Source organism: Oncorhynchus mykiss, chromosome 1 (assembly GCF_057628025.1).
Source record: "Oncorhynchus mykiss isolate SJ-2025 chromosome 1, ASM5762802v1, whole genome shotgun sequence".
Classification (NCBI taxonomy): Eukaryota; Metazoa; Chordata; class Actinopteri; order Salmoniformes; family Salmonidae; genus Oncorhynchus; species Oncorhynchus mykiss.
Genome location: NC_143022.1, coordinates 44,452,108 through 44,477,021, shown reverse-complemented (window position 1 = coordinate 44,477,021; position 24,914 = coordinate 44,452,108). Strand labels below are relative to the sequence as shown.

Sequence of the window (24,914 nt, the reverse complement as noted above, 5' to 3'; positions counted from 1 at the left end):
TGTTGAGAAACCAGAGTCGTGTAGATCAAGATTGGGCTATGAATGCTGAATTTGGTTTTGCATGCAGATTATTATTGAGCGCAATCAATATTGAACATGCACACACACTTGCATGCACGCCCGCGAACACACACACCCATAGTATAATGATGCCCTGGGATTTCTGTGGAGCTGCAGAAGAGATGCTTCTGTATTGGGTCAGAATATAGTTTTCTGAACAGAGCTCCAAATAGAGTTTTCCTCCCAGACGGTTTTCTCTGATGACTTGGAACCAGACTGAGCTGTGAGAACCAGACAGAGCCGTGAGAACCAGACAGAGCTGTGAGAACCAGACAGAGCTGTGAGAACCAGACAGAGCCGTGAGAACCAGACAGAGCCGTGGGAAGCAGACAGAGCCGTGAGAACCAGACAGAGCTGTGAGAACCAGACAGAGCCGTGAGAACCAGACAGAGCCGTGAGAACCAGACAGAGCCGTGAGAACCAGACAGAGCTGTGAGAACCAGACAGAGCTGTGAGAACCAGACAGAGCTGTGAGAACCAGACAGAGCTGTGAGGACCAGACAGAGCTGTGAGGACCAGACAGAGCTGTGAGGACCAGACAGAGCTGTGAGGACCAAACAGAGCTGTGAGAACCAGACAGAGCTGTGAGAAGCAGACAGCAATGTGATAACCAGACAGAGCTGTGAGGACCAGACAGAGCTGTGAGAACCAGACAGAGCTGTGAGAAGCAGACAGCAATGTGATAACCAGACAGAGCTGTGAGAACCAGACAGAGCTGTGAGAAAAAGACAGAGCTGTGAGATCCAGACAGAGCTGTGAGAACCAGACAGAGCTGTGAGAACCAGACAGAGCTGTGAGAACCAGACAGAGCTGTGAGAACCAGACAGAGCTGTGAGAACCAGACAGAGCTGTGAGAACCAGACAGAGTGTAAGATCCAGACAGAGCTGTGAGATCCAGACAGAGCTGTGAGAAGCAGACAGCGATGTGAGATCCAAACAGAGCTGTGAGATCCAGACAGAGCTGTGAGATCCAGACAGAGCTGTGAGATCCAGACAGAGCTGTGAGAACCAGACAGAGCTGTGAGAACCAGACAGAGCTGTGAGAACCAGACAGAGCTGTGAGAACCAGACAGAGCCGTGAGAAGCTGTGGGTCACTATGATCACTGTGTACTTCACTTAAAATAGTTTCTGCCCTGTTCAATCTGTCTATCTGGGTTATTGTATGGCTCACTCTTATAGGCTACAGCATGAGGAAACCTAGAAGAATCCACTTAACAGACTGCCAGTACTCAAGCTGTTATGTTGTAAAAGAACAGAAAGGGCCACACACTGTATGCTCCTTATTAGGGTTGCAAAGGGAGGGTATATTACTGGTAACATTTCAAGTTTCAAGTTTTTTAAAACATTTTTATCACATGACATCTAGTGGCCTTTTGGGGTACTCCAACCCTCTGTGTGGCATTATCACATGTAAAATATATCAAACAATCAAATACAACGATTTTCACATAAAAATAGAAAGACATTATCCTAAATATAAACCATCAACTTACCAAAGGAATAGCACTTATTTCAGCTTTTTTTTTTACACACTTGTATTTATTTGACTATATCAATATGTTAATGTTGTAAAAAAAAAAAACATAAACATTGGTGCCAAACTGGTGGCAGTTGTGAAAAAAAAGTCAATAGTTGGAAGAGTTGCAGAGTTAATTGAAAGTAATGCCATTGTTGATGTGGTCTATCCATGTGGTCTATCCACTAGAAGTTCATGGACAATATGGACACAGATATACAAAACTAACACTATTTGATCAAAAAAATATATATACTCAAGTGTAAATGACCAAAGTTACCATAGATTGCCATAGATCACCTGTTAATTACCAAAATGATTGAACGTTCCCTTAACGTCAAAGTTTTGATCCAAAAAAGGATCTTCGTCAGGCCAAACATAATTCAAGTGTAGACACATTATCCTTAGCCCAGCACCTATGTTTGTTGAAGGATGTAGTTTAGGAACACAACCACTGTTGACTATGAAAACATAAACTATGAAAAACTATGAAAAAAAGAACTATGAAAGCATAAAACATAGATTCATCTGTCTGTTGGTTTTAGCTGGATCTTTTCTTCTGTAGTTGAAAAGGCTGCGACAGTTCTGGATGCATCACACAGCACTATGATAACTCATAGGCCATTAGAAGGAGAAATCCTTATTTATTTTCTTTTACCCGTTTTTTCTGCCCAAGTTTGTGGTGTCCAATTGGTAGTTACAGACTTGTCTCCTCGCTGCAACTCCCGTACGGACTCGGGAGACGTGAATGTCGAGAGCCGTGCGCATCTTCAGGAACACAACCCAACCAATCCGCACTGCTTCTTGACACAATGCCCACTTAACCCGGAAGCCAGCCGCACCAATGTGTTGGAGGAAACACCGGGCACCTGGCAACCCGTGGCAGCGTGCACTGCACTCGGCCAGCCATAGGAGTCGCTAGTGCGCGATGGGACGAGGACATCCCTGCCGGCCAAAACCTGTGGCCGGCTGCAACAGTCTGGACTTGAAACCAGAATCAGAAACAGAGTTTAATGATGGACCACGACCCTCTCCCCGATCATTCCAACTTGACACATAATCAAATAAGATGTTCTGTATAAAGGCGACTTTGATTGAATTAGTATTTGAAGTGATTCAATCAAGCAGAGTATATATTTAAGTGTAAGGGATGTTTTTGTAAAAAAGAAAAATAGCTAAATTGCTATTCTCATTTGCTTCTCTCCCAAATGAATGTATTACTCGTAGAAACTACATTTCCCTACATTTATTCATGACTTTTCATATTTAAAGATGTCAGCTTTGGTCAAGCCGTATGAGTCAAGGCTAGACATGTTCACAGTTAAATAACTGAAAGCCTTGCTGAAAGATGACTGGTAAATTTGATCCTTTTGATTCACAAAGTTTCATGGTGGAGTATTTTTATTTATTTATTTCATTTAGCCTTTATTTAACTAGGCAAGTCAGTTAAGAACATATTCTTATTTACAATGACGGCAATTGCAATTCTATAATTTCTCATTTGAAGTGTACACTGTAATTTGTGCAGTCATTTCAGATATTTGCCTAAAGTCACTGTCAAAAGTCAGTTTCCTTCCCTTAAACATTTTTGGAGGGATAGTGTTTTTTTAGTATGGCCATATGCCACAGTAATGTCCGAGCAGCATTGTAAGCCTTCAGAGAGAGAAAGTTATTGTTTTCATCTGAGGTGCTAGACATTCTATCTCTTCATGATGGTATACAGTATTATCAATAAGAGCTAACTGTCCTTTTAAAGGAGGGAACCCATAGTTGCTGCTAAAAATATGTTTTCTCCAATAACGTGAAGAATAGCGTGGCACTCAGGGGATGATAGAGGGATAGAGCAGCACTCCTTCTCATAGCCAGCACAGGCAGGAGGCTTTGCTACCACTCTTTACTGTTATTGCACTGTAATGTTAGAGCTATACTTTAACAAAACACACTTTCACTGAAACATTACACTCCCGAAGAGCATTTTATGTCCAGAATGGATGACTTCCATGCTGGCCAGGCCTGTCATCAGCTTTAGCCCCTGTATTGCAAAAATCTGGTGGCAAGCCATTTAACAAGAGCAGAGCAAGTCGTTTGGAGGGTCAGTTTCACACTCATGCCCGCACACACCCCAAACCCCTTCCGAAATCAACCTCCATTGTAATACTAAGAGCCCAAGAAAAGGACTGACACAGTTTGACAAAAGCCGTTGAAGTCATCATTCCGGGTGGTTTGCGGGCCGTTTTCCCCGTGACCTCTGAGAGGGAGCGTAAAAAGATCAGCTCCACCCGGCCACACTCAGCCAGTCGCAGCCCCTCCCCTAGTCACCTCCCCCTTGCCTGGCCTGCTTGCTCCGCTGGTGGGGGAGATTGAAGTGGCGTCCCGCATCGGGTGGCTCTCTGTGTCACTGAGCAGGTTACTGTCGCAGCTGATAAAGCACCCAGCCAGTGTGATGGAGAAGGGCTGTTCTCTCGCTTTCTCTTTCTGTTCCTCTTCCTCTCCTCTCTCATCCTTCGCCACCCTCCCTCTCCCTCCACTGATGAATTTGCTTCACAGTTTCAATTACCCTGACCTTGAGCATTGAGAAGGACCCACACAGCAGGGCTCCATTCATCCAGTCAAATAGAGCCATCTCTCATGTTCTCTAGTCTTGTCCCAAAAGCTAATATGGTTCCACAGGCCTAATTTGCTCCTCACCACTCACCACAGCCACAACACTGACAGCAAGCTAGCCTTCAATGACATTTGGACTTTAGACTTAGCACAACTCAATCTGACCACAAAAGGCTTGGATAAAATTAACATTAGTCTAGTCACAAATCGTTGAACCTTGACACTCCATGTCCTCTTTCTAGCCTAAAGAGATGTCTATGTAACGTTTTATTAAATGTTGAGAGCTATAGACTTGTATTGAATTGAGTATTGTGTACTCCAGCCCCTCAACCACAGAATAGGTTGAATTTGTGGTCACACTTTATCTGGATAGTCTGGATTGTCCATGCTCTACAGATGGTCATACTATCAAAAAACTACACAACATGACCAAAAGTATGTGGACACCTGTTGGTCGAACATCTTATCCCAAAATCTTGGGCATTAATATTTAGTTGGCCCCTCCTCTGCTGCTATAACAGCCTCCACTCTTCTGGGAAGGCTTTCCACTAGATGTTGGAACATTGCTGCGGGGACTTGCTTCCATTCAGCCACGAGCATTAGTGAGGTCTGGCACTGATGTTGGGCGATTAGGCCTGGCTCACAGTCTGCGTTCCAATTCATCCCAAAGGTGTTCGTTTAGGTTGAGGTCAGGGCTCTGTGCAGGCCAGTCAAGTTCTTCCACACAGATCTCGACAGACCATTTCCGTATGGATCCCGCTTTGCGCACAGCGCATTGTCATGCTGTAACAGGAAAAGGCTTTCCCCAAACTGTTGCCACCAAGTTGGAAGCACAGAATCTTCAGTAATGTTTGTTACTGTAACTCTGCCTGAGGAGAATTCCTATCAGGTAATAGAAAGCAGCGTACCAACCCCACACACTCCCAGTAATGGCTTAATGAGAGAGGCTATGTCGCTGCAAGGGTGCGCACAGGGAGCCAAGGGGATTGTGGGCGCTGAGACGGAGCAGAACCTTCCCCTCTCTCTCTCTCCTGGCCTGTTCGACAGAGTTAAAAACTGCAGCCGGTGCCTAAATACCTAACTGACATGTTACTTTAAGCTAAACACTTATACATCTTCCCCCATGGTTAGCCTCGACTCCAGGTTTTTCCCTCTCTGAACAGAGGGATAAATGAGACTTGGGGTTATGGTAACGCGGGACTACTAACACATAATTTTAGGGAATGGGAACCATTCGCGATTAAACTAACTTTCTCACATGTGGAAGGGCATTTGGCCCATCATTTTCATGTGGTTTTTAACTACTACTGTAAACTTCTGTGCATTATGTCTGTTTACAACCCCTCATCCTGTACCTTGAAATCCTACTGTGACATTATACAATATCCATCCACATAGGTTGGATGTGAAAACAAGCCGAGTGTCTGAAATTAAAACAGGATAAGCGCCTCAGGCAGGCCTGAGGTCAGTCACGACCATCGAAGGTCATACCACCAATTGGCAGGCCTCGCTCTCTACTCTGGGATTTCCTACATAACATCCTTTCACGTTTGACATTGGAGCTGGTAGCAGTGGTGTAGTGAGACAGAGATTACACCGAGAGAGATCAGACAGATTGGGTGGGGGCTGGGTGGCTTCACAATCACTTACAGCAGACAACCTTGGATGCTTTCCTACACTCGGGCATTAGTCACAATCAACTAGAGGCACGGGATCCTCCCCCCACCTGGACTGGCTTACCTCTCATGCTCCCTTTCCTCATAAAGATTACTGCACCTGTACATAGCCCACCTATAATTTAGCCCAAACAACTACCTCTTTCCCTACTGTATTTATTTTATTTATTTTGCTCCTTTGCACCCCATTATTTTTATTTCTACTTTGCACATTCTTCCACTGAAAATCTACCATTCCAGTGTTTTACTTGCTATATTGTATTTACTTTGTATATTGTATTTACTTTGTATATTGTATTTACTTTGTCACCATGGTCTTTTTTGTTGTTGTTGCTTTTACCTCCCTTATCTCCTCATTTGCTCACATCGTATATAGACTTGTTTATACTGTATTATTGACTGTATGTTTGTTTTACGCCATGTGTAACTCTGTGTTGTTGTATGTGTCGAACTGCGTTGCTTTATCTTGGCCAGGTCGCAATTGTAAATGAGAACTTGTTCTCAACTTGCCTACCTGTCACGTTCTGACCTCTATTTCCTTTGTTTTTGTATTTATTTAGTATGGTCAGGGCGTGAGTTGGGTGGGCAGTCTATGTTTGTTTTTCTATGTTTTGGTCTAGTTCTATGTTCGGCCTGATATGGTTCTCAATCAGAGGCAGGTGTTCGTCATTGTCTCTGATTGGGAACCATATTTAGGTAGCCTGGGTTTCACTGTGTGTTTGTGGGTGATTGTTCCTGTCACTGTGTTTGTTTGTCACAGGATAGGACTGTTTTGCGTTTGCACATTTCTTGTTTTTGTTAGTTTGTTCATGTGTATTGAGTTATTAAAACATGAATAACCACCACGCTGCGCTTTGGTCCGCTTCTCTTCCTCCTACAGACGAACGCCCTTACAGAATCACCCACCGCAACAGGACCAAGCGGCGTGGTAACGGGCAACAGCGGCACAAGGAGGAATGGACTTGGGAGGATGTGTTGGACGGCAAGGGTTGCTACACATGGGAGGAGATCCTGGCGGGAAAGGATCGCCTTCCATGGGAACAGGTGGAGGCAGCGAGGAGAGCAGAGGCAGCCGGAGAGAGGAGCCGGCGATATGAGGGAACACGGTTGGCAAGGAAGCCCGGGAGTCAGCCCCAAAAATTTCTTGGGGGGGGGCTAACAGGGAGTATGGCTACGCCAGGTAGGAGACCTGAGCCAACTTCCTGTGGTTACCGGGGGGCTAGAGAGACCGGGCAGGCACCGTGTTATGCTGTGGAGCGCACGGTGTCCCCAGTGCGGGTGCACAGCCCGGTGCGGTACATTCCAGCTCCGCGTATCGGCCGGGCTAGAGTGGGCATCGAGCCAAGTGCCATGAAGCCGGCTCTACGCATCTGGTCTCCTTGGGCCGGCTTACATGGCACCAGCCTTGCGCACGGTGTCCCCGGTTCGCCTGCATAGCCCAGTGCGGGCTATTCCACCTCGCCGCACTGGCAGGGCGACCGGGACCATTCAACCGGGTAAGGTTGGGCAGGCTCGGTGCTCAAGAGCTCCAGTGCGCCTGCACGGCCCGGTCTATCCGTCACCACCTCCACACCCCAGCCCTCCGGTGGCAGCTCCCCGTACCAGGCTGTCTCTCCGGCCCATCCGTCCAGAGCCTTCCTCCTCTCCAGCGCTGCCGGAGCCTCCCGCCTGTCCGGCGCCTCTGCCGGAGCCTCCCGCCTGTCCGGCGCCTCTGCCGGAGCCTCCCGCCTGTCCGGCGCCTCTGCCGGAGCCTCCCGCCTGTCCGGCGCCTCTGCCGGAGCCTCCCGCCTGTCCGGCGCCTCTGCCGGAGCCTCCCGCCTGTCCGGCGCCTCTGCCGGAGCCTCCCGTCTGTCCGGCGCCTCTGCCGGAGTCTCCCGCCTGTCCGGCGCCTCTGCCGGAGTCTCCCGCCTGTCCGGCGCCTCTGCCGGAGCCTCCCGCCTGTCCGGCGCCTCTGCCGGAGCCTCCCGCCTGTCCGGCGCCTCTGCCGGAGCCTCCCGCCTGTCCGGCGCCTCTGCCGGAGCCTCCCGCCTGTCCGGCGCCTCTGCCGGAGCCTCCCGCCTGTCCGGCGCCTCTGCCGGAGCCTCCCGCCTGTCCGGCGCCTCTGCCGGAGCCTCCCGCCTGTCCGGCGCCTCTGCCGGAGCCTCCCGCCTGTCCGGCGCCGCTGCCGGAGTCTCCCGCCTCTCCGGCGCTACCAGGGCCTTCCGTTTCTCCAGCGTTGCCGGAGCTTCCCGTCTGCCCAGCGCCAGCTGAGCTTCCCGTCTGCCCAGCGCCAGCTGAGCTTCCCGTCTGCCCAGCGCCAGCTGAGCTTCCCGTCTGCCCAGCGCCAGCTGAGCTTCCCGTCTGCCCAGCGCCAGCTGAGCTTCCCGTCTGTCCAGCGCCAGCTGAGCTTCCCGTCTGCCCAGCACCAGCTGAGCCTCCCGTCTGCCCAGCGCCGCCAACGCCGCCCGTCTGCCCAGCGCCGCCAGTGCCGCCCGTCTGCCCAGCGCCGCCAGTGCCGCCCGTCTGCCAGGAGCCGCCAGTGCCGCCCGTCTGCCAGGGGCCGCCAGTGCCGCCCGTCTGCCAGGGGCCGCCAGTGCCGCCCGTCAGCCAGGGGCCGCCAGTGCCGCCCGTCAGCCAGGGGCCGCCAGTGCCGCCAGTCAGCCAGGGGCCGCCAGTGCCGCCAGTCAGCCAGGGGCCGCCAGTCAGCCAGGGGCCGCCAGTAAGCCAGGGGCCGCCAGTGCCGCCAGTAAGCCAGGGGCCGCCAGTGCCGTCAGTCAGCCAGGGGCCGCCCGAGCAGCTGCCCCTCTGTCCAGAGCAGCTGTCGCCCCTCTGTCCCAAGCTGCTGCCGCCCCTCTGTCCCGAGCAGCTGCCCCTCTGTCCCGAGCAGCTGTCCCTCTGTCCCGAGCAGCCATCGCCCCTCTGTCCCGAGCTGCTATCGCCCCTCTGTCCCGAGCTGCTATCGCCCCTCTGTCCCGAGCTGCTATCGCCCCTTTGTCCCGAGCAGTTGTCCCTCTGTCCCGAGCAGCTGCTTCACCTCTGTCCCGAGCTGCCCCTCTGTCCCGAGCAGCCCCTCTGTCCAGTGGGGTCATTGAGAGGGGTGGTCATGGTGAGTAAGCCAGGGAGGCGGACAATAAGGCGGACTAAGACAATGGTGAAGTGGGGTCCGCGTCCCGCGCCAGAGCCGCCACCGCGGACAGACGCCCACCCAGACCCTCCCCTATAGGTCAAGGTTTTGCGGCCGGAGTCCGCACCTTTGGGGGGGGGTACTGTCACGTTCTGACCTCTATTTCCTTTGTTTTTGTATTTATTTAGTATGGTCAGGGCGTGAGTTGGGTGGGCAGTCTATGTTTGTTTTTCTATGTTTTGGTCTAGTTCTATGTTCGGCCTGATATGGTTCTCAATCAGAGGCAGGTGTTCGTCATTGTCTCTGATTGGGAACCATATTTAGGTAGCCTGGGTTTCACTGTGTGTTTGTGGGTGATTGTTCCTGTCACTGTGTTTGTTTGTCACAGGATAGGACTGTTTTGCGTTTGCACATTTCTTGTTTTTGTTAGTTTGTTCATGTGTATTGAGTTATTAAAACATGAATAACCACCACGCTGCGCTTTGGTCCGCTTCTCTTCCTCCTACAGACGAACGCCCTTACACTACCTGGTTAAATAAAGGTTAAATAAAAACATTACAAAATAAATCCAACCTGCCTGTCCTCATAACGTACCTGGGTCATTCCACCAATTTGGGCTTTACATTTTTTTTTTTACATTCTGTCATAAAGAGCACAAGTTCAACCTCATAAAAAGTGAAAGAGGATTGACAGAGGGACATGTCAAAATGCTGAATTTTGGTACTTTAGTAAGTCCTTTTTCATATTTTAGAAATCGGATTTATTGAATTCTCCATGTGGTCTATATTAAATGGCACTTCATTTAATTTAACAGGCTTTTAAAATTCTATATTGGTGCACAATTTCAACTTAAAATATCAAAGCTTAGTGAGAGAGACTGTGTCACTGCAAGGGCACGCACAGGGAGCCACTTACAATTGTTTTTATCCACATAGTTTTTACCCACCTACCCACCTAGTAGTACCCACCCACAATGCACCCTCTCACAAAACAGGAACTTTGGCCATAGAGATAAAATGACTAGAACGACAAAAGCATGTTATCTTGCTTTACTCCTATGGGTACACTCAATATGGCAGCCGGTCCACCCATTGACATGAATTGGAAAGCCTGTTGTAGTAACTCTGTTTCAATGGCTGTGGCCTCATGAGCTGGGAGATCTATCTGCATTTTATCCACTCAGCATAAAGACAAATGTGACCTTTCACAGCATTTCCAGTTGACATTTCAATTTTTCAATTTTTAATCGGGGACCATCCCCCCGGCTCACTCCTCCTAGTAGTTAGTTATGTATTATTAAGGTGATTGAGGCCCATACTGAGCTGAGGGTCGTTCAATCTAACGCCACTCAAACAAACAACTGATGCTCCTGAGTCTCTCTCTTACTCAGTCACACAGCAAGTTAGTTGTTTGTTTTTACTGCTGTTTTTCCGAGGGAAAGGAACAAAAGCTCCCGTTTCCTTTTGAATAGGACGCCCATCGGTTGGCCAAACGACTGTGCCGCTCCGGGAGGGATTAAACGCTCTGTGATCTGCTCAAACGAGTGTCCCTCGCTATGAGGCTTCATGGACTCATCTCTCTGGCCATCCTCCAACCTTCACAGGAGCTTATAATGTAGCCTTTATTTGACTAGGCAAGTCAGTTAATTAAGAACCTGTGGTAGAAAAAGTACCCAATTGTCATACATAGTAAAAGTATAGATACCTTAATAGAACGTTACTCAAGTAAAAGTCTAAAAGTATTTGGTTCTAAATATACTTAAGTACCAAAAGTAAAAGTATAAATAATTTCAAATTTCTGGTATTGAGCAAAGCAGGCGGCACCATTGTCTTGTTTAAAAAGTGTATGGATAGCCAGGGGCACACTCCAACACTCAGACATCATTTACAAAAGATGCATTTGTGTTTAGTGAGTCTGCCAGATCAGAGGCAGAAGAGATGACCACGTGTTGTCTTGACAAGTGTGTGAATTGGGCCATTTTCCTCCCCTGCTAAGCATTCACAATGTAATGTGTAATTTTGGGTGTCCGGGAAAATGTATGGAGTAAAAAGTACATTATTGTCTTAGGAGTGCAGTGAAGTAAAAGTAAAAGTTGTCAAAAATATAAATAGTAAGTAAAGTACAGATACCCCAAAAACCTACTTAAGTAGTACTTTAACACCACTGTTTCGAACAAATTCTTATTTACAATGACAGCCTACCCCAGCCAAACCCAGACAACGCTGGGCCAATTGTGTGCCGCCCTATGGGACTCCTAATGGGACTCCCAATCACTCCCAAACCAAGGACTGTAGTGACACCTCTTGCGCGGAGATGCAGTGCCTTAGACCGCTGTGCCACTCGGGAGTCACTGATATTTTCTGTACTTTTAGTCAGGCTATCAGGATCAGGTCCCTGGCAAGGCAACACATTCTCTTTGGTAGAATCTCAATACTTTCCACTCAGCAACCGTTTTGCTGAGCTGAGGTACTGACGTACTTATTACACAAGGTTTTCCGTTAGCGCCTACTGATTTTTAACAACCAGGACATTTTCGCATTTCAGGTCTTAAAAGGATATGCAGTCCCCCAGAAGCTCCCTGTATATACAAAGCAGTATCTCCCGTCAACTCTAGCCTACACAAACACAGGCCACACAGCCTGCCCAATGGAAATGTCACAGGTTAATGAGCGTGATCCTCCACTCAACACACGGCCCCTGGAGGGGGCGTTTGATGGGGGTTTGACGGCCTGAACTCTGTGACTGGCCCCAGGTTTATACAGTATGTCCAGAGTTACAGACCCTGTAGGACTCATTAACATGGAGACGTCTCTCGACGCCACCATCATCGGCAGACAGGAGTTTACCCCTCAGGCTCTGTCCCAGTGGGACAGCCCCCCATCAAACAACCTTCACATAACCATCAAACAACCCTCACAGACCCCATTCTCATACACACTCGTATATTCACTACCAACCCACTTAGACCCACTCTCATATGCGCCACCAGCGTGGAAGGCGCTTGTTTTGTTTTTACTGTATGCTGTGAAAGGTCACACTTTTTGGTGGGGCTCTTAGATGAGGGTGTCGATGGTGTTGAGACAGGGTGATAGAGCCATTTGTCATCTCTGGATGTAAGCCAAATCAAATCAAATCTTATTGGTCACATACACATGGTTAGCAGGTGTTTATGCGAGTGTAGCGAAACGCTTGTTTGTTAAGTGCTCATCGCTTAGAGTTATTGAAGGAGCTATTTGTCAGTCCAATTACCCAACTCATTTAGCTCGGGGATACACTGTACATGTGATTCATCATTTTGTTTTTGTCTAATTCTCTTCAGAAATACGACTCCAGGTTCGCCTGTGTTCGTTCCTGTGTTGGGGCTGAAGGTTTGCAGGTTGGTTAGTGCACAGAACACGGCTCCATATATCGCGGACGGGCGTTAATGTGTTCGGGAGCACTGATGTGTTAACGTCTAGAGATGACTGCACCGTCAAAGACATCCCGTGTCAAGAGTTTTAATTGTTCACTGTACACTTTCCCTCCACAAGGAGGGAGGGATGGAGGAAGGTGCTAAGATCTACCATGGCGTCTAACCATATTTCACCTCATTGTAATTTGTTATTCATGACAAGATTGCATTGGATATTGAATTATATTAGTCGGAGTGAAAATGTCACCACTTACCTACCCACTGATATTTCACTGGGGCCAGCAGGCATGGCGGGCTGTCTGCCCAAATCATAGTATTAGGCTGTGTCTCAAATGACGAGAGCTCCATAAGCCTCTGGTCAAAAGGAATGCACTATATAGGGAAAAGGTTGCCTTTTAGGATGCAGCCAGTGTCTGTCCTGTCTGCTCTTACCACTCGTGGATGGGCGGAACACCCACAGACAGAACCCGGGCAACTCTCTGCCCGATCAGGCTCTTCCAAAAACACTGCGGTGCATTAATGGAGTGCATGCTAGATCTGAGAGACTTTCAACGAGGCCCCGCAGAGTGAGTCTCTGTAGGGGGCAGTGGACTGTAGAGGAATTCCAGCCCTGGGGAACTGCTCCCCTTAGAGGTGTGCCGTGTCCCTACAAGTGTTATAAGCCTAGACTACATTCAGTGTGTGTGTGTAATTCTGTGTTTGTTCTATGTCAGTAAGCTGCTCAGACCTGCAGAAAGCATTTCTGCTCATCATTTCCAGTGGAGCTCTTATTGGTTTAACAGAATCCGTTCATGCTCTGTAATAGTTGTAAAAGCTCTTGTTTTGTGTGTGTTTGGGATGGATGCTGGTGCGTAAAGGGAGGTCTGCCTACCAACACAGCCTTTCTGAGGATATTTACATATGGTCCCTTTGATTTGTACTTTGTGAAGACTATGAAAATACACATTTTCTCGGGGAATATAACATTTTGCGTTATGTGTGAATATGCTTGCTCGTTTCGGACATGCAAAGAAACTGTGGAAGCATTGGATGGCATGATTTCTGCCGACTCCAATTCATCCTGAACAGATATTTCTTTGTGATGAGTATTTCCTACCTGACTTACCTGGTTTCCTCTCTTCTGATCCCTTGCTTTGCAGTTGTGTGGCTGTGGGCTGCTCGGCGTGGGCATCTGGCTGTCTGTGTCCCAGGGCAGCTTTGCCACCTTCTCGCCCTCCTTCCCGTCGCTCTCCGCTGCCAACTTGGTCATCGCCATCGGCGCCATCGTCATGGTGACCGGCTTCCTGGGCTGCCTGGGCGCCATCAAGGAGAACAAGTGCCTGCTTCTGAGTGTGAGTTATGATCTCTCTCTCTCTCTCTCACGCACACACACACACACACACACACACATATTAAGTCCATCAGGCTGCTGCAGCAGGAGGTGGAGGGGGTCTGTGCTGTACAACTGGGCTCGTTCAGAGATTATTTACAGCGCTATCGCTAAGAACAGATAGGTGTCGCACCTTGATCCATTAGTGGGGAGGGGTGTCTGTTCTGTAAGGAGAAGGAGACAGTGTAGCATCAGTTTCTTTCTCGCTCCAGGCTGGTAGGGTTGTTTTTAGTCCTGGGTGGGTGGTGTACAGACCTAAGGTTCAGGCTGACTCTGGACCTATATGTCAGAGGGCCTAAATATAGCATAGCCAACAGGCAAAGGGACTGCCTAGTAAACTACCTGTTGGTGCAGACAGAAATGGCGGTGTGGAAGACCAGGAAACATGTAATGCAGGAGGCGGGAATCACGGATCCCAGAGCTGTGCTACTGGGGCTGTTGTGGGCTCGGCTGGCAAGTGTACAGTATATGGGGGGCTGGTGTACAATCTGGAGGACTGTGTAGGGGTGTGGGGCATCAGGGGGATTCTTTACAGTGGACGTAGAGGGGGGCTTGGTTCTAACTTTCTAGGTCTGTTTAAATGAAGTAACGTTTGTGCTTTTAATGATGTAACTATTGGGCCAACAAAGACATTGTTAAAATAAAACAAATCTCACATACACACTCACAGCAGCCTTACTTGTATTACTCTTCAAATGGGTCATCAGTAGAGCAGCCAGGCTAACGAGCTCAACGGGGAGTTGAATCCTCAGTAAAAACCTCAGGGGTTCAGAGAGAAAATTCGACCCGAGCGCCAGCCGCTGCGGGAGTCTCCCATTTTGAAAATGAACAGTAACCCATCGGCTCTCCTCCATGGCCGTGGTCACAGCCTGATTGAAAGATGTGTCAGTGTGAGGACATGTGTGTCACTTACATGATTGAATTATGTAGCGCTCATAATGGCACATCCATTGCATTGGTAAGGAAAAAAATTGAACGCCCTGAATTATTTAACACAAAGAATAGTCTTGTTTGTCTCTAGACTCATGTTGTTCCTGAAAAAGTCTCAAGAGTTTTCTCAAGTTTGATTTAATCAGCAAAGTTTAAAAATAGGTTTATGTAACTGGATGTGAAACTTTTTAAATCAACTTAAAAATGAGAGTTGCGGAATATCAAACATCTCCAATCCCTTGGAGAAGCTAGCACACGCCTCAGTTAAGAGCATACCAAATCCTCCACATCAGCACAGCGGTAGGTATACACTACCTGCTTTAACAACACGGAGAGACAGAGAGAAAGAGAGGGGGGACAGAGAGAGGAAAAAAGAGAGAGAGAGAGAGAAAGCGGGAGAGAGGGCCTGGATCTCAGTCAGAACACCATAGTGATAAATAATGAACTCTGATGTAAAAGTTTCATACCACATCTCTGTTAAGTCATATCAGATTGAGCCAACGGGTATTTCATATTCGCCCAAACCTGGGATGTTTTGAACAGTCAGTCTTTCTATCTGTCAGTCTGTCTGGAAACATCAGAGTGAAGTTAGCCCTCCTGGGGGCAGCCAGATCTGAGGTACCGGTCTGACATATTATTTGTGAAGTTCTTCTGTGAACAAACTCTCTTTGGATTAGAAATATTTGAAATAGATAAAGGTCAGAGAACCTTTGCCGTCAGGAGATTCAAGCTAGGCTAGACAAGTTGAAAGAGCCCATCGCAAAATTCAAGGGAAGATTGAAATGTGTAACACACTCGGCTGACATTGCAGACATGAAAGTGGGTGTATGAACGCACAGACACACACGTACACCCTCACACACATACTCAAACAAACACACTCACACATACATCGTGTCTGTTTAAGCAATCAGAGCACCCACATTGTGTCTATATAATTTGAAACGTTCCACACCCGGAGGAAACATGACAAACAGACTTTGTGGGACCTGTCAACAAAAGACAAAAGATTCAATGAAACAATCAAATGCTGACCTGGCCACCTACAAATTCAATGAACAACTGTCCGAGCAGTTTTCACTGTGATCCTTTTTCATATGTACCATGACCCAAATAATACATCCAAAACAAACAGGGAAAAATGAATAGAACTCTCCTCAAATTGAATTTCTGAATCTGCCGGTTGCTGAGCTCCCATGCTGTGAAGAAGGGATAGAGTCAGTATTTAGCTGAAGGAGTAAGGAGATGCTGGGCTACGTGGGAGAATCTGTGGAGAAATTAAACCTCCTCCTCGGGATGTTCACTGGCCCCCAGGCACTCACTCACCTTATCTCCATCTCTCTCCCTCCCCCTCTCTCCCTCTGTATCCCTCTTCCTCTGTCTCTTCATTTCCCTCTCTTGCTCTCTCTCTCTCTCATTCTCTCCATCTCCTCTCTCTCTTGCAGTTCTTCATTGTCTTGCTGATAATCCTGCTGGCAGAGCTGATACTACTCATCCTGTTCTTCGTGTATTCAGATAAGGTAAGGATACTTTAATGTCCCCCATGTTAACTTATGATACAGTATATTATATGATCCCATGTTACACATATGAATGTAAATGTGCCGAACGACATCAGAATTCACTGAGCATGTAACTACTTACCATTTATTGACGTGTAAACGCTGCACGTTTGCACACACACACACACACACACACACCCCAGAAACCTCAAGACACAAATGGTGTCACGTACATAAGCATGGCCCAGTTGTTCCATGCTGAGAGTGTCCTCAGTCTCCTCTTTCAAAGACACTTGTCGCACGGCGAGAGGTTAAGCGTCTTCACCCCACTGGGCTGACCCCCGGGGTCAAAAGGATCACAGGTCAGCCAACAAAATGCAGTCTCACCCCTGGCCAAATGGCTCAGTGTAATTAGTCCTTAGCTCTTTCTTAGCCCCACTCTCCTGCTATATGTCCCACTTACTCTGAAGCTTTAGATCAGCGTTTCCCATGACCCTTAGGGCATGGGGTGGGGTTTTGTGCTGCTATGTATGGCCAGGGTCTGAGAATCTGAGAACATTGGATGGCATGTAAAGCCCAGGAGGTTATTGACAGCCATGGGGGAAGTCTTAAAATCAACCTATAAATGTCCCCAGATAGATGAAGTAACCAAGCCTGAGGCAAATGTTTTGTGTTGGTCAAATGGATCAGCAATAAAATGGTCCTCTTTTTCCAGGGACATTGTGTGAGTTAGATTTTTATTCTTCTTTATATTCAAATTCTTTGGACATGAGGTCATTGTTCAAGGTCAGCCTCTCCGACAGATAAAGGAATTAATTTAGCAGTTAGCACCCAGTTCATTCAGAGATCTGGATCTCTCCCAGTCTCCCATGCATGCAGCAGGCATGCACCATCAGGAATAAATATGTCTGCCGTCTGTCTATAAGCACCATCTTCAGATATCACCAGCTTAACGTCATAAACCCAAACTAAACCTTTCCAAAGGATCTTATGGGAGGGTACTTGACTTGACAGCAGTGCAGCAGTATGAGATAATCTGTGAAGGTGTGGGGTGATCATCAGTCAAAGAAGCCTGGGCTCGTATCCACAAAGCATCCCGGAGTAGGAGTGCTGATCTGAGATCAGTTATGCCTTTTATATTATCAAGGATGGACAGGAGAACCTGGGCCCAAGGAGGAGTGCTAATATAGGATAAGGTCCACCCGTCCATGTAATCTAAAAGGCAAAGGCATTCCTACTGAAATACTTTATAAATACAGGCCCTGATCCTAGATCAGCACTCCTACTTGGAGAGGATTTGTAAATACGGGCCATGACGTTTTTTGCTGTAAGGCCCGACTTTAGGCTTTACTGTCGTCTCAAGGCAGGTTTATAAGTCCTCCATCTCCACAGATTATTGTGTTTGTATCTCCACTTGCACATTAAAGTTAGATGAAGTGATGATAACACTGATGGCCTGAAATGTATCAATGAAATGTGAAGCTGTTACTGCAAATGGCTAGTTATTGAATGTGGCATTTCTAGCTCACATCAGACCAGGAATGGTTCAACACAGGATTTTTTAGACTGTGTTTTTAGATTACATGAGGCTACCAGGGTTGAGGTAAAATCTAATTTAATTTGAAATTCCAATTACATTTTTGAATGAACTCATGAAGTGGATTTACGTTCAATTCAAATTTCAACAATCTTTAAGTTAAGGAATTGGAATAAGTCTGTTTGAATTGGAATTTAATTGGAATTTGTTTATTAAATTGAATTGGAATTCATTATGTGTACATTTAATTCACTTAGTATCAAATGTACTTAGTATCAAACATTGACTGAAGGATTTGTTTTAAATCATTTCAACTTGTATTTATATTTTTCCAGTATAGCGAGGCTGTCTGAACACTAACATTATTAGCCTAAAAGGCTGAGGCAATTGAATTTGAGATCTTGTTTGTCGATAATGTTGAATTGGGAAATTAATTCTTAGAATTTATTATAGACACGACAATAATCACATCTAATATAGGCATTGGTTGAAGCTCAGTGTTAAATTCAAATCTCCCTATCATCGTATCTAAGCCAATATGACACCAATCTCGATGTAAATCAACTTTATTGGAGGTACACAACACACCCCCCCCTTTCTACACGAGGCGCCCGTCTGTTATCGAGAACCTCATACCTGATTTTTTTAACCCTTTGATGCGTACGATCACATTTTTGTGATCATTGTTGAGTGGTCCTGTCAATGTTCCAGGTGAATGGAATAAAGCGGAGTCAGGCGCAGGACACAGGTATAAGTAAAGCCACGATATTTACTCAATATCAACAATAATCCAACAAGGATAAGCATGAGCAATCCAGAACACGGAACACGGAACACCTTGACAGAACAATCACGCACAAAACAAAAGGGGAAGCCAGAGGGTTAAATAAGGAACATGATTATGGAATGGAAACCAGGTGTGTACAATGAAGACAAAACAAAACAAAAATGAAACATGGATCGGTGGTGACTAGAAAGCCGGTGACGTCGACCGCCGAACGCCGCCCGTACAAGGAGAGGGACCAGCTGGAATGCGGTCTTTCTCCATCTCCACCCCTGATGCGGAAAAGTGGTACCCTTGAAAGGAGACGGACTGTTGGAAGAACAGACATTTCTCAGCCTTGACGTACAGGTCATGCTCCAACAGTCGACTAAGCACCCGGCGTACCAGGGACACATGCTCGGCGCGTGTGGCGGAGTATATTAGAATCTATATACACCACCACACCCTGCCCGTGCAGGTCCTCCGAAAATCTCATCTACAAAGGATTGGAAGACTGATGGCGCATTCATCAACCTGTACGGCATGACGAGGTACTCATAATGCCCAGAAGTGGTACTAAATGCTGTCTTCCACTCATCCCCCGCCCGGATATGCACCAGGTCGTTAGCGCTCCTGAGATCCAATTTTGTGAAGATGCGCGCCCCATGCAATGACTCTGTCACACCGGTTATGAGAGGTAGCGGGTAACTGTACTTTACTGTGATCTGATTAAGACCTCGATAGTCAATACACGGGCGCAAACCTCCATCCTTCTTCTTCACAAAAAATATACTTGAGGAGGCAGGTGAAATGGAAGGCTGAATGTCTCCCTGTCCCAGAGATTCGGTGACATATGTTTCCATAGCCGCCGTCTCCTCCTGTGACAGAGGATACAAGTGACTCCTGGGAGGTGCTGCGTCTACCAAGAGATTTATCGCACAATCCCCCCGTCGATGGGGTGGTAATTGAGTCGCCTTCTTTTTACACAAGGCGAGTGCCAAATCGGCATATTCGGGGGGAATGTGCATGGTGGAGACCTGGTTTGGACTCTCCACCGTAGTTGCACCCAAGGAAACGCCTACACACCTCCCTGAGCACTGACGGGACCATCCCTTGAGAGCCCTCTGTTGCCACGAAATAGTGGGGTCATGTGAAGCCATCCAGGGAAGGCCCAACACAACAGGAAACGCAGGAGAGTCGATCAGAAAGAGACTAATTCTCTCCTCATGACCCTCCTGCACTATCATACAGAGTGGAGCTCCCTAAGAGTGACCTCCCTATCCTATCTAAGGCATGTACAGGGAAAGGAACATCAACAGGAACAATAGGGATCCCTAATCTATGTGCAAAGCAACGGTCAATAAAGTTCCCAGCCGCGCCTGAATCGACTAGCGCCTTATACTGGGAATGCGGGGAGAACTCAGGGAATTCTATAAACAACAGGAAGCTCTGGGTGAGTCAGGTGCCTACTCACCTGGGATGACCCACCAGCGCTCCGCCTGCTAAATCGACTCCCTGGGGAACCTCCCCAGCACCGACCAGCAGTGTGCCCACTGCGGCAACAGGTAGTGCAGGGAATGGTCCCCCCTCCGCTCCCCCTCATAGCAGCACCTCCCAGCTCCATCAGCGTTGGATCGGAAGTGCTGGGGGATGGAACTGACGGACCCCGATCCGGACGTCCGCGGGACGCCAACAGATTATCCAGCCAGATGGATAGGTCCACTAGCTGGTCATGGTTAAGGGTGGTGTCTGCAGGCTAGCTCCCTGCGAATGTCCTCGCGTAAACTACACCTGTAGTGGTCGAACAGGGGCCGCTCATTCCATCCCGCACCGGCGGCCAGAGTGCAAAAGTCCAGCGCAAACTCTTGTGCGCTCCTCATCCCCTGTCTGAGATGATATAGTCGTTCCCCCGCCGCTCTCCCTTCAGGTGGATGATCAAAAACCGCCAGGAATCGGCGGGTGAAATCTTCATAATCATCCAACGCCGGTCCTTCCCTTCCACAGATGGCGTTCGCCCATTCCAGTGCTTTACCCGTCAGACAGGAGATGAGGGCGTTCACACTCTCGCGTCCCGAATAAGGAACATGATTACGGAATGGAAACCAGGTGTGTACAATGAAGATAAAACAAAACAAAAATGAAACATGGATCAGTGGTGACTAGAAAGCAGGTGACATCGACCGCCGAACGCCGCCCGAACTTGGAGAGGGACCAACTTCAGCAGAAGTCATGACAGGTCCCTGCAAATATGTGATTGGAACAGGAGCAACATAACGAATTATGCAACAAACACGTCTAAAAAGCATTGTTGTCTAATAAAAGCATCTAAACAATGTTTTGTACTGATCTTACTGGTACTGGTCTTCACAATTTTATTCCTAAATTTCACCTTTTATTGTAAAAGATAAATGTGAACCTCATCATCCAAGCATCACACGGAACACATCCGCAGCCAAACTCATTCCATTAACCAGTCTAAATAATTGGTTGCGCTGACAAAAAACAAAACATAAGTTAGCGACCTAACCGCTAGACTTGTGCTCACCAGAGATGTGGTACATTGTGAACAAGGGAGAAAGTTAGCATTGTTTAGAAAAGAGATGTAACAGCAGTTACATTCTTTGTGATGGTAGCCATGTTTGTTTATGTTTGGCAAGCAAAAACTAATCCCAGAATTCACTATAAGACAGAAATAAACAAAGTCAAAGTCAAGGTCATTGCCTGAAAAATATTAATTTAGTTTGGCCAATTTTCAGTATATTTCCAAATCTTCAATGTACTCGTTACACTGTATACAAGAACCGGAGCACATGACTTGACAAGTCGTTCACAGTTTTTGACAAATCACAAAGTTAATAAAATGATTACCTCACAGATCCCCCCAAATGCAATCCTACTGCCTAGCCTAACCGTGGCGCCAAAGCTAAACAGGGTTGCCCGATATGGAAGAAACCATTTTAGGGGGGTTTGTGGGGGAGTTCATTTCATTTGTAGAGGGTTTTCAAATCCATGGGGGAAGATATATTGGGGGAGATATGATGCAGGAAATATTACTATGATGGGGGGCATCATAGTATTTAAAAGCTAAATAAAAATAAAACCCCTGGAAAGGGGTCTGAGCAGGCAACCCTGAGGTACCATAGTCTGATGCCGCATTCAAAACAACTGGGAACTCGGATCTCCAACTCCCGACTTCAGTGCGTTCAAGACAACTGGGAACTTGCTTTGAACATTTGTCCAACTCGGAATTCCAACTTGGGAACTCCAATTTTCCAACCTGAAGATCACCGATGTCATGATTTGATTTTTCAGAGATCCTGTTGTCTTGAAAACACCATAAGTCAGTCGAGTGAACCACCCCTTCACCTCATTTTGTTACAACATCTTTGGCCTGACAGATGCTTATTTGACAACCAGAATGCACTGTATGGTGTCAATAAACATGGCGCCACACATAGCTGGTAAATAGCTTAGCATTAGCTCATCTTAATCAGTAAAAAAGTATTTTACACATGTGTCCATTACAATCTATGCAATAATCGGAATGCATGATTTATCACCAGAACTTGAAAATGTGAATAAAACAGTAAATACATTATGCTCCATACATACTGTACATATGATATTCTACAGTAGAAACGACAACACTATATACAGAAAATAAGGCACTTACTTTGAGAGGAACGCACACATATCCAATGTTATTATTTGTAAGAAAAAATAATGAAGGCAATGCGGTTGCCAGCCAGAAAATGTGGCAGGGGGGAAAGTTTGTGGAAGGCCTGTTCTGACTATAGATGCGTTAATGTCTGCATACTAAATCTGGGGAAATACTGGGGACGTGTTTTGGCTCTAGTCGAAGAGAGAAGTAAAGCCTCAAACATAAATTGACCCCAACAGTGAAATGGGCTACTTCTTATGTGAATTAATGAGGAGGCTGAACACACCTCAATTCAAACTGTTCGAAAATAAAACTTGTTAGAAAATAATTTGAAATTGACAAATTGAAACATAGCCTATAGATAATTAGCAGACAGCGTGCCTTGGTTTGGTGGCAGCGTGGGTTAACTGTCCTGTTGCGTAACAATCACATTTTTGAACAGTGAGTGTACTCTTACGTCACGTGCATAAAAACTCACACTCTGGCGACCGTTAGAGACATTTGGAACTCAAACGTGAAAAGGTTAACAGGGTCGTTAGGGTCTACCTGGCTCAAATTCGAAACGTCGGATTAAAACGAGACAGCGTCCATAAAGTTACCACTGGTCTTAAAAAATGCAGTATTAACTAAGTTTGTAGGTGCAACAGTTTTTATTACATGTATAATGTATCGTTCTCACGTGCACATTTCCGTCTGTTAACCTTTCTGATCTCCCCATCCCGGATCCGGGTTCGTGAATACAGACTCAAGCTCATTACCATAACGCAACGTTAACTATTCATGAAAATCGCAAATCAAATGAAATAAATATGCTAGCTCTCAAGCTTAGCCTTTTGTTAACAACACTGTCATCTCAGATTTTCAAAATATGCTTCTCAACCATTGCAAAACAATCATTTGTGTAACAGTATTGATGGCTAACGTAGCATTTAGCATTAGCATTCAGCTGGCAACATTTACACAAAAAAACAGAAAAGCATTCAAAAAAATCATTTACCTTTGAAGAACTTCAGATGTTTTCATTGAGGAGACTCTCAGATAGCAAATGTTCAGTTTTTCCTGAAAGATTATTTGTTTAGGACAAATCGCTCCGTTTTCTGCGTCACGTTTAGCTATGAAAAAACCCCTGTATCCAGGATTGTGTAAATCTATCAGCAAGCTCATTAGCATAACACAACGTTAACTATTTATGAAAATCGCAAATGAAATGAAATAAATATGCCATCTCTCAAGCTTAGCCTTTTGTAAACAACACTGTCATCTCAGATTTTCAAAATATGCTTCTCAACCATAGGAAAACAATCATTTGTGTAAAAGTAGCTAGCTAGAGTTAGCATTTCGCGTTAGCATTTAGCGTTAGCATTAGCGTTAGCATCCAGCACGCAACATTAACAAAAACATAAAAGCCTTCAAATAAAATCATTTACCTTTGAAGAACTTCTGATGTTTTCAATGAGGATACTCTCAGTTAGATAGCAGATGCTCAGTTTTTCCAAAAAGATTCCTTGTGTATTAGAAATAGCTCCGTTTTATACATCACATTTGGCTACCAAAAAAAATCCATAAATTCAGTCCTCAAAACGCAAACTTTTTTCCAAATTAACTCCATAATATCGACTGAAAACATGGCAGACGTTGTTTAGAATCAATCCTCAAGGTGTTTTTCACATATCTCTTCATTGATACATCGTTCTTGGAAACATGGTTTCTCTCCTGAATCCCAGGAGAAAATGCCTGCACCTGAAGATTACGCACAAATTTAGACAAAGGACACCGGGCGGACCTCTGGAAAATGTAGTCTCTTATGGCCAATCTTCCAATGATATGCCTACAAATACGTCACAATGCTGCTAAGACCTTGGGCGAACGACAGAAAGTGTAGGCTCATTCGTTGCGCAATCACAGCCATATAAGGAGAGAATGGAAAACAGAGCTTCAGAAATTCTGCTAATTCCTGGGTGATGCATCATCTTGGTTTCGCCTGTAGAATGAGTTCTGGGGCACTTACAGACAAAATCTTTGCAGATTCTGAAACTTCAGAGTGTTTTCTTTCCAAAACAAATATGCATAGTCGAGCATCTTTTCGTGACAAAATATCGCGCTTAAAACGGGAACGTTTTTTATCCAAAAATGAAATAGCGCCCCTAGAGCTCTAACTGGTTAAGAAACAACGATGTGATACCTTTTTGTAGCTTTTTCAGCCGTAACTCAAGAGTTCTAACTCCTGGTTGGTTGCTCGGCAACAACACAGCTGCTTGCATCATGCTACCAGTCACAAGACGTTTATGCGAACAAACCTAGGCTACTGTAAATAGCTAGCTGACGTTAATCAATAAATGCAAACTGATATTTTGATTAGCTAAGTATCTAACTAACTTAACGGTATACCCAACAGATAAGAGCTAACGTTGGCTAGGTAGCTAACCAACAAGCAACAAATGATATTTTGCCAAATAAGTTTTTCCATACAAGGCAAAAGTCATCATGTGTAAACTGCTGATCTAGACACTTGCGTGTAATCGGAGCACAAACAAATATGCACAAAATAATCTAGCGGACGTCCTTGGCTGCTATGATAGCCAATTCACTTTAGCTAGCTAAGTAACCTTAGCCAATTTAAGAGTGTAGTGTTAGCTAACTTGTATGGCCAGTTCATGCACCACAATATATAATACTTTCTAGTTAGTTACATTAAGTTTGAACTCATCAATCTTTGGGAAACTGCCATGCTAATCAGGTTAATTTGCATTGCACAGACCAAGCTATGGTAACATCAAGAC

General features: G+C 46.2%; 1 protein-coding gene across 4 annotated transcripts in view; it reads left to right on the top strand.

The window, feature by feature from the left end:
- tspan9a (tetraspanin 9a) overlaps positions 1-24,914 on the top strand; it is a 279,052-nt gene that overhangs the window by 226,597 nt on the left and 27,541 nt on the right. For all 4 annotated transcript variants that reach the window (XM_021601781.3, XM_021601788.3, XM_090231846.1 and 1 more), the window contains 2 exons: positions 13,512-13,703; positions 16,117-16,191. In XM_021601781.3, the coding sequence (XP_021457456.1) occupies positions 13,512-13,703; positions 16,117-16,191 (267 nt within the window). The remainder of the gene's footprint in view (positions 1-13,511; positions 13,704-16,116; positions 16,192-24,914) is intronic.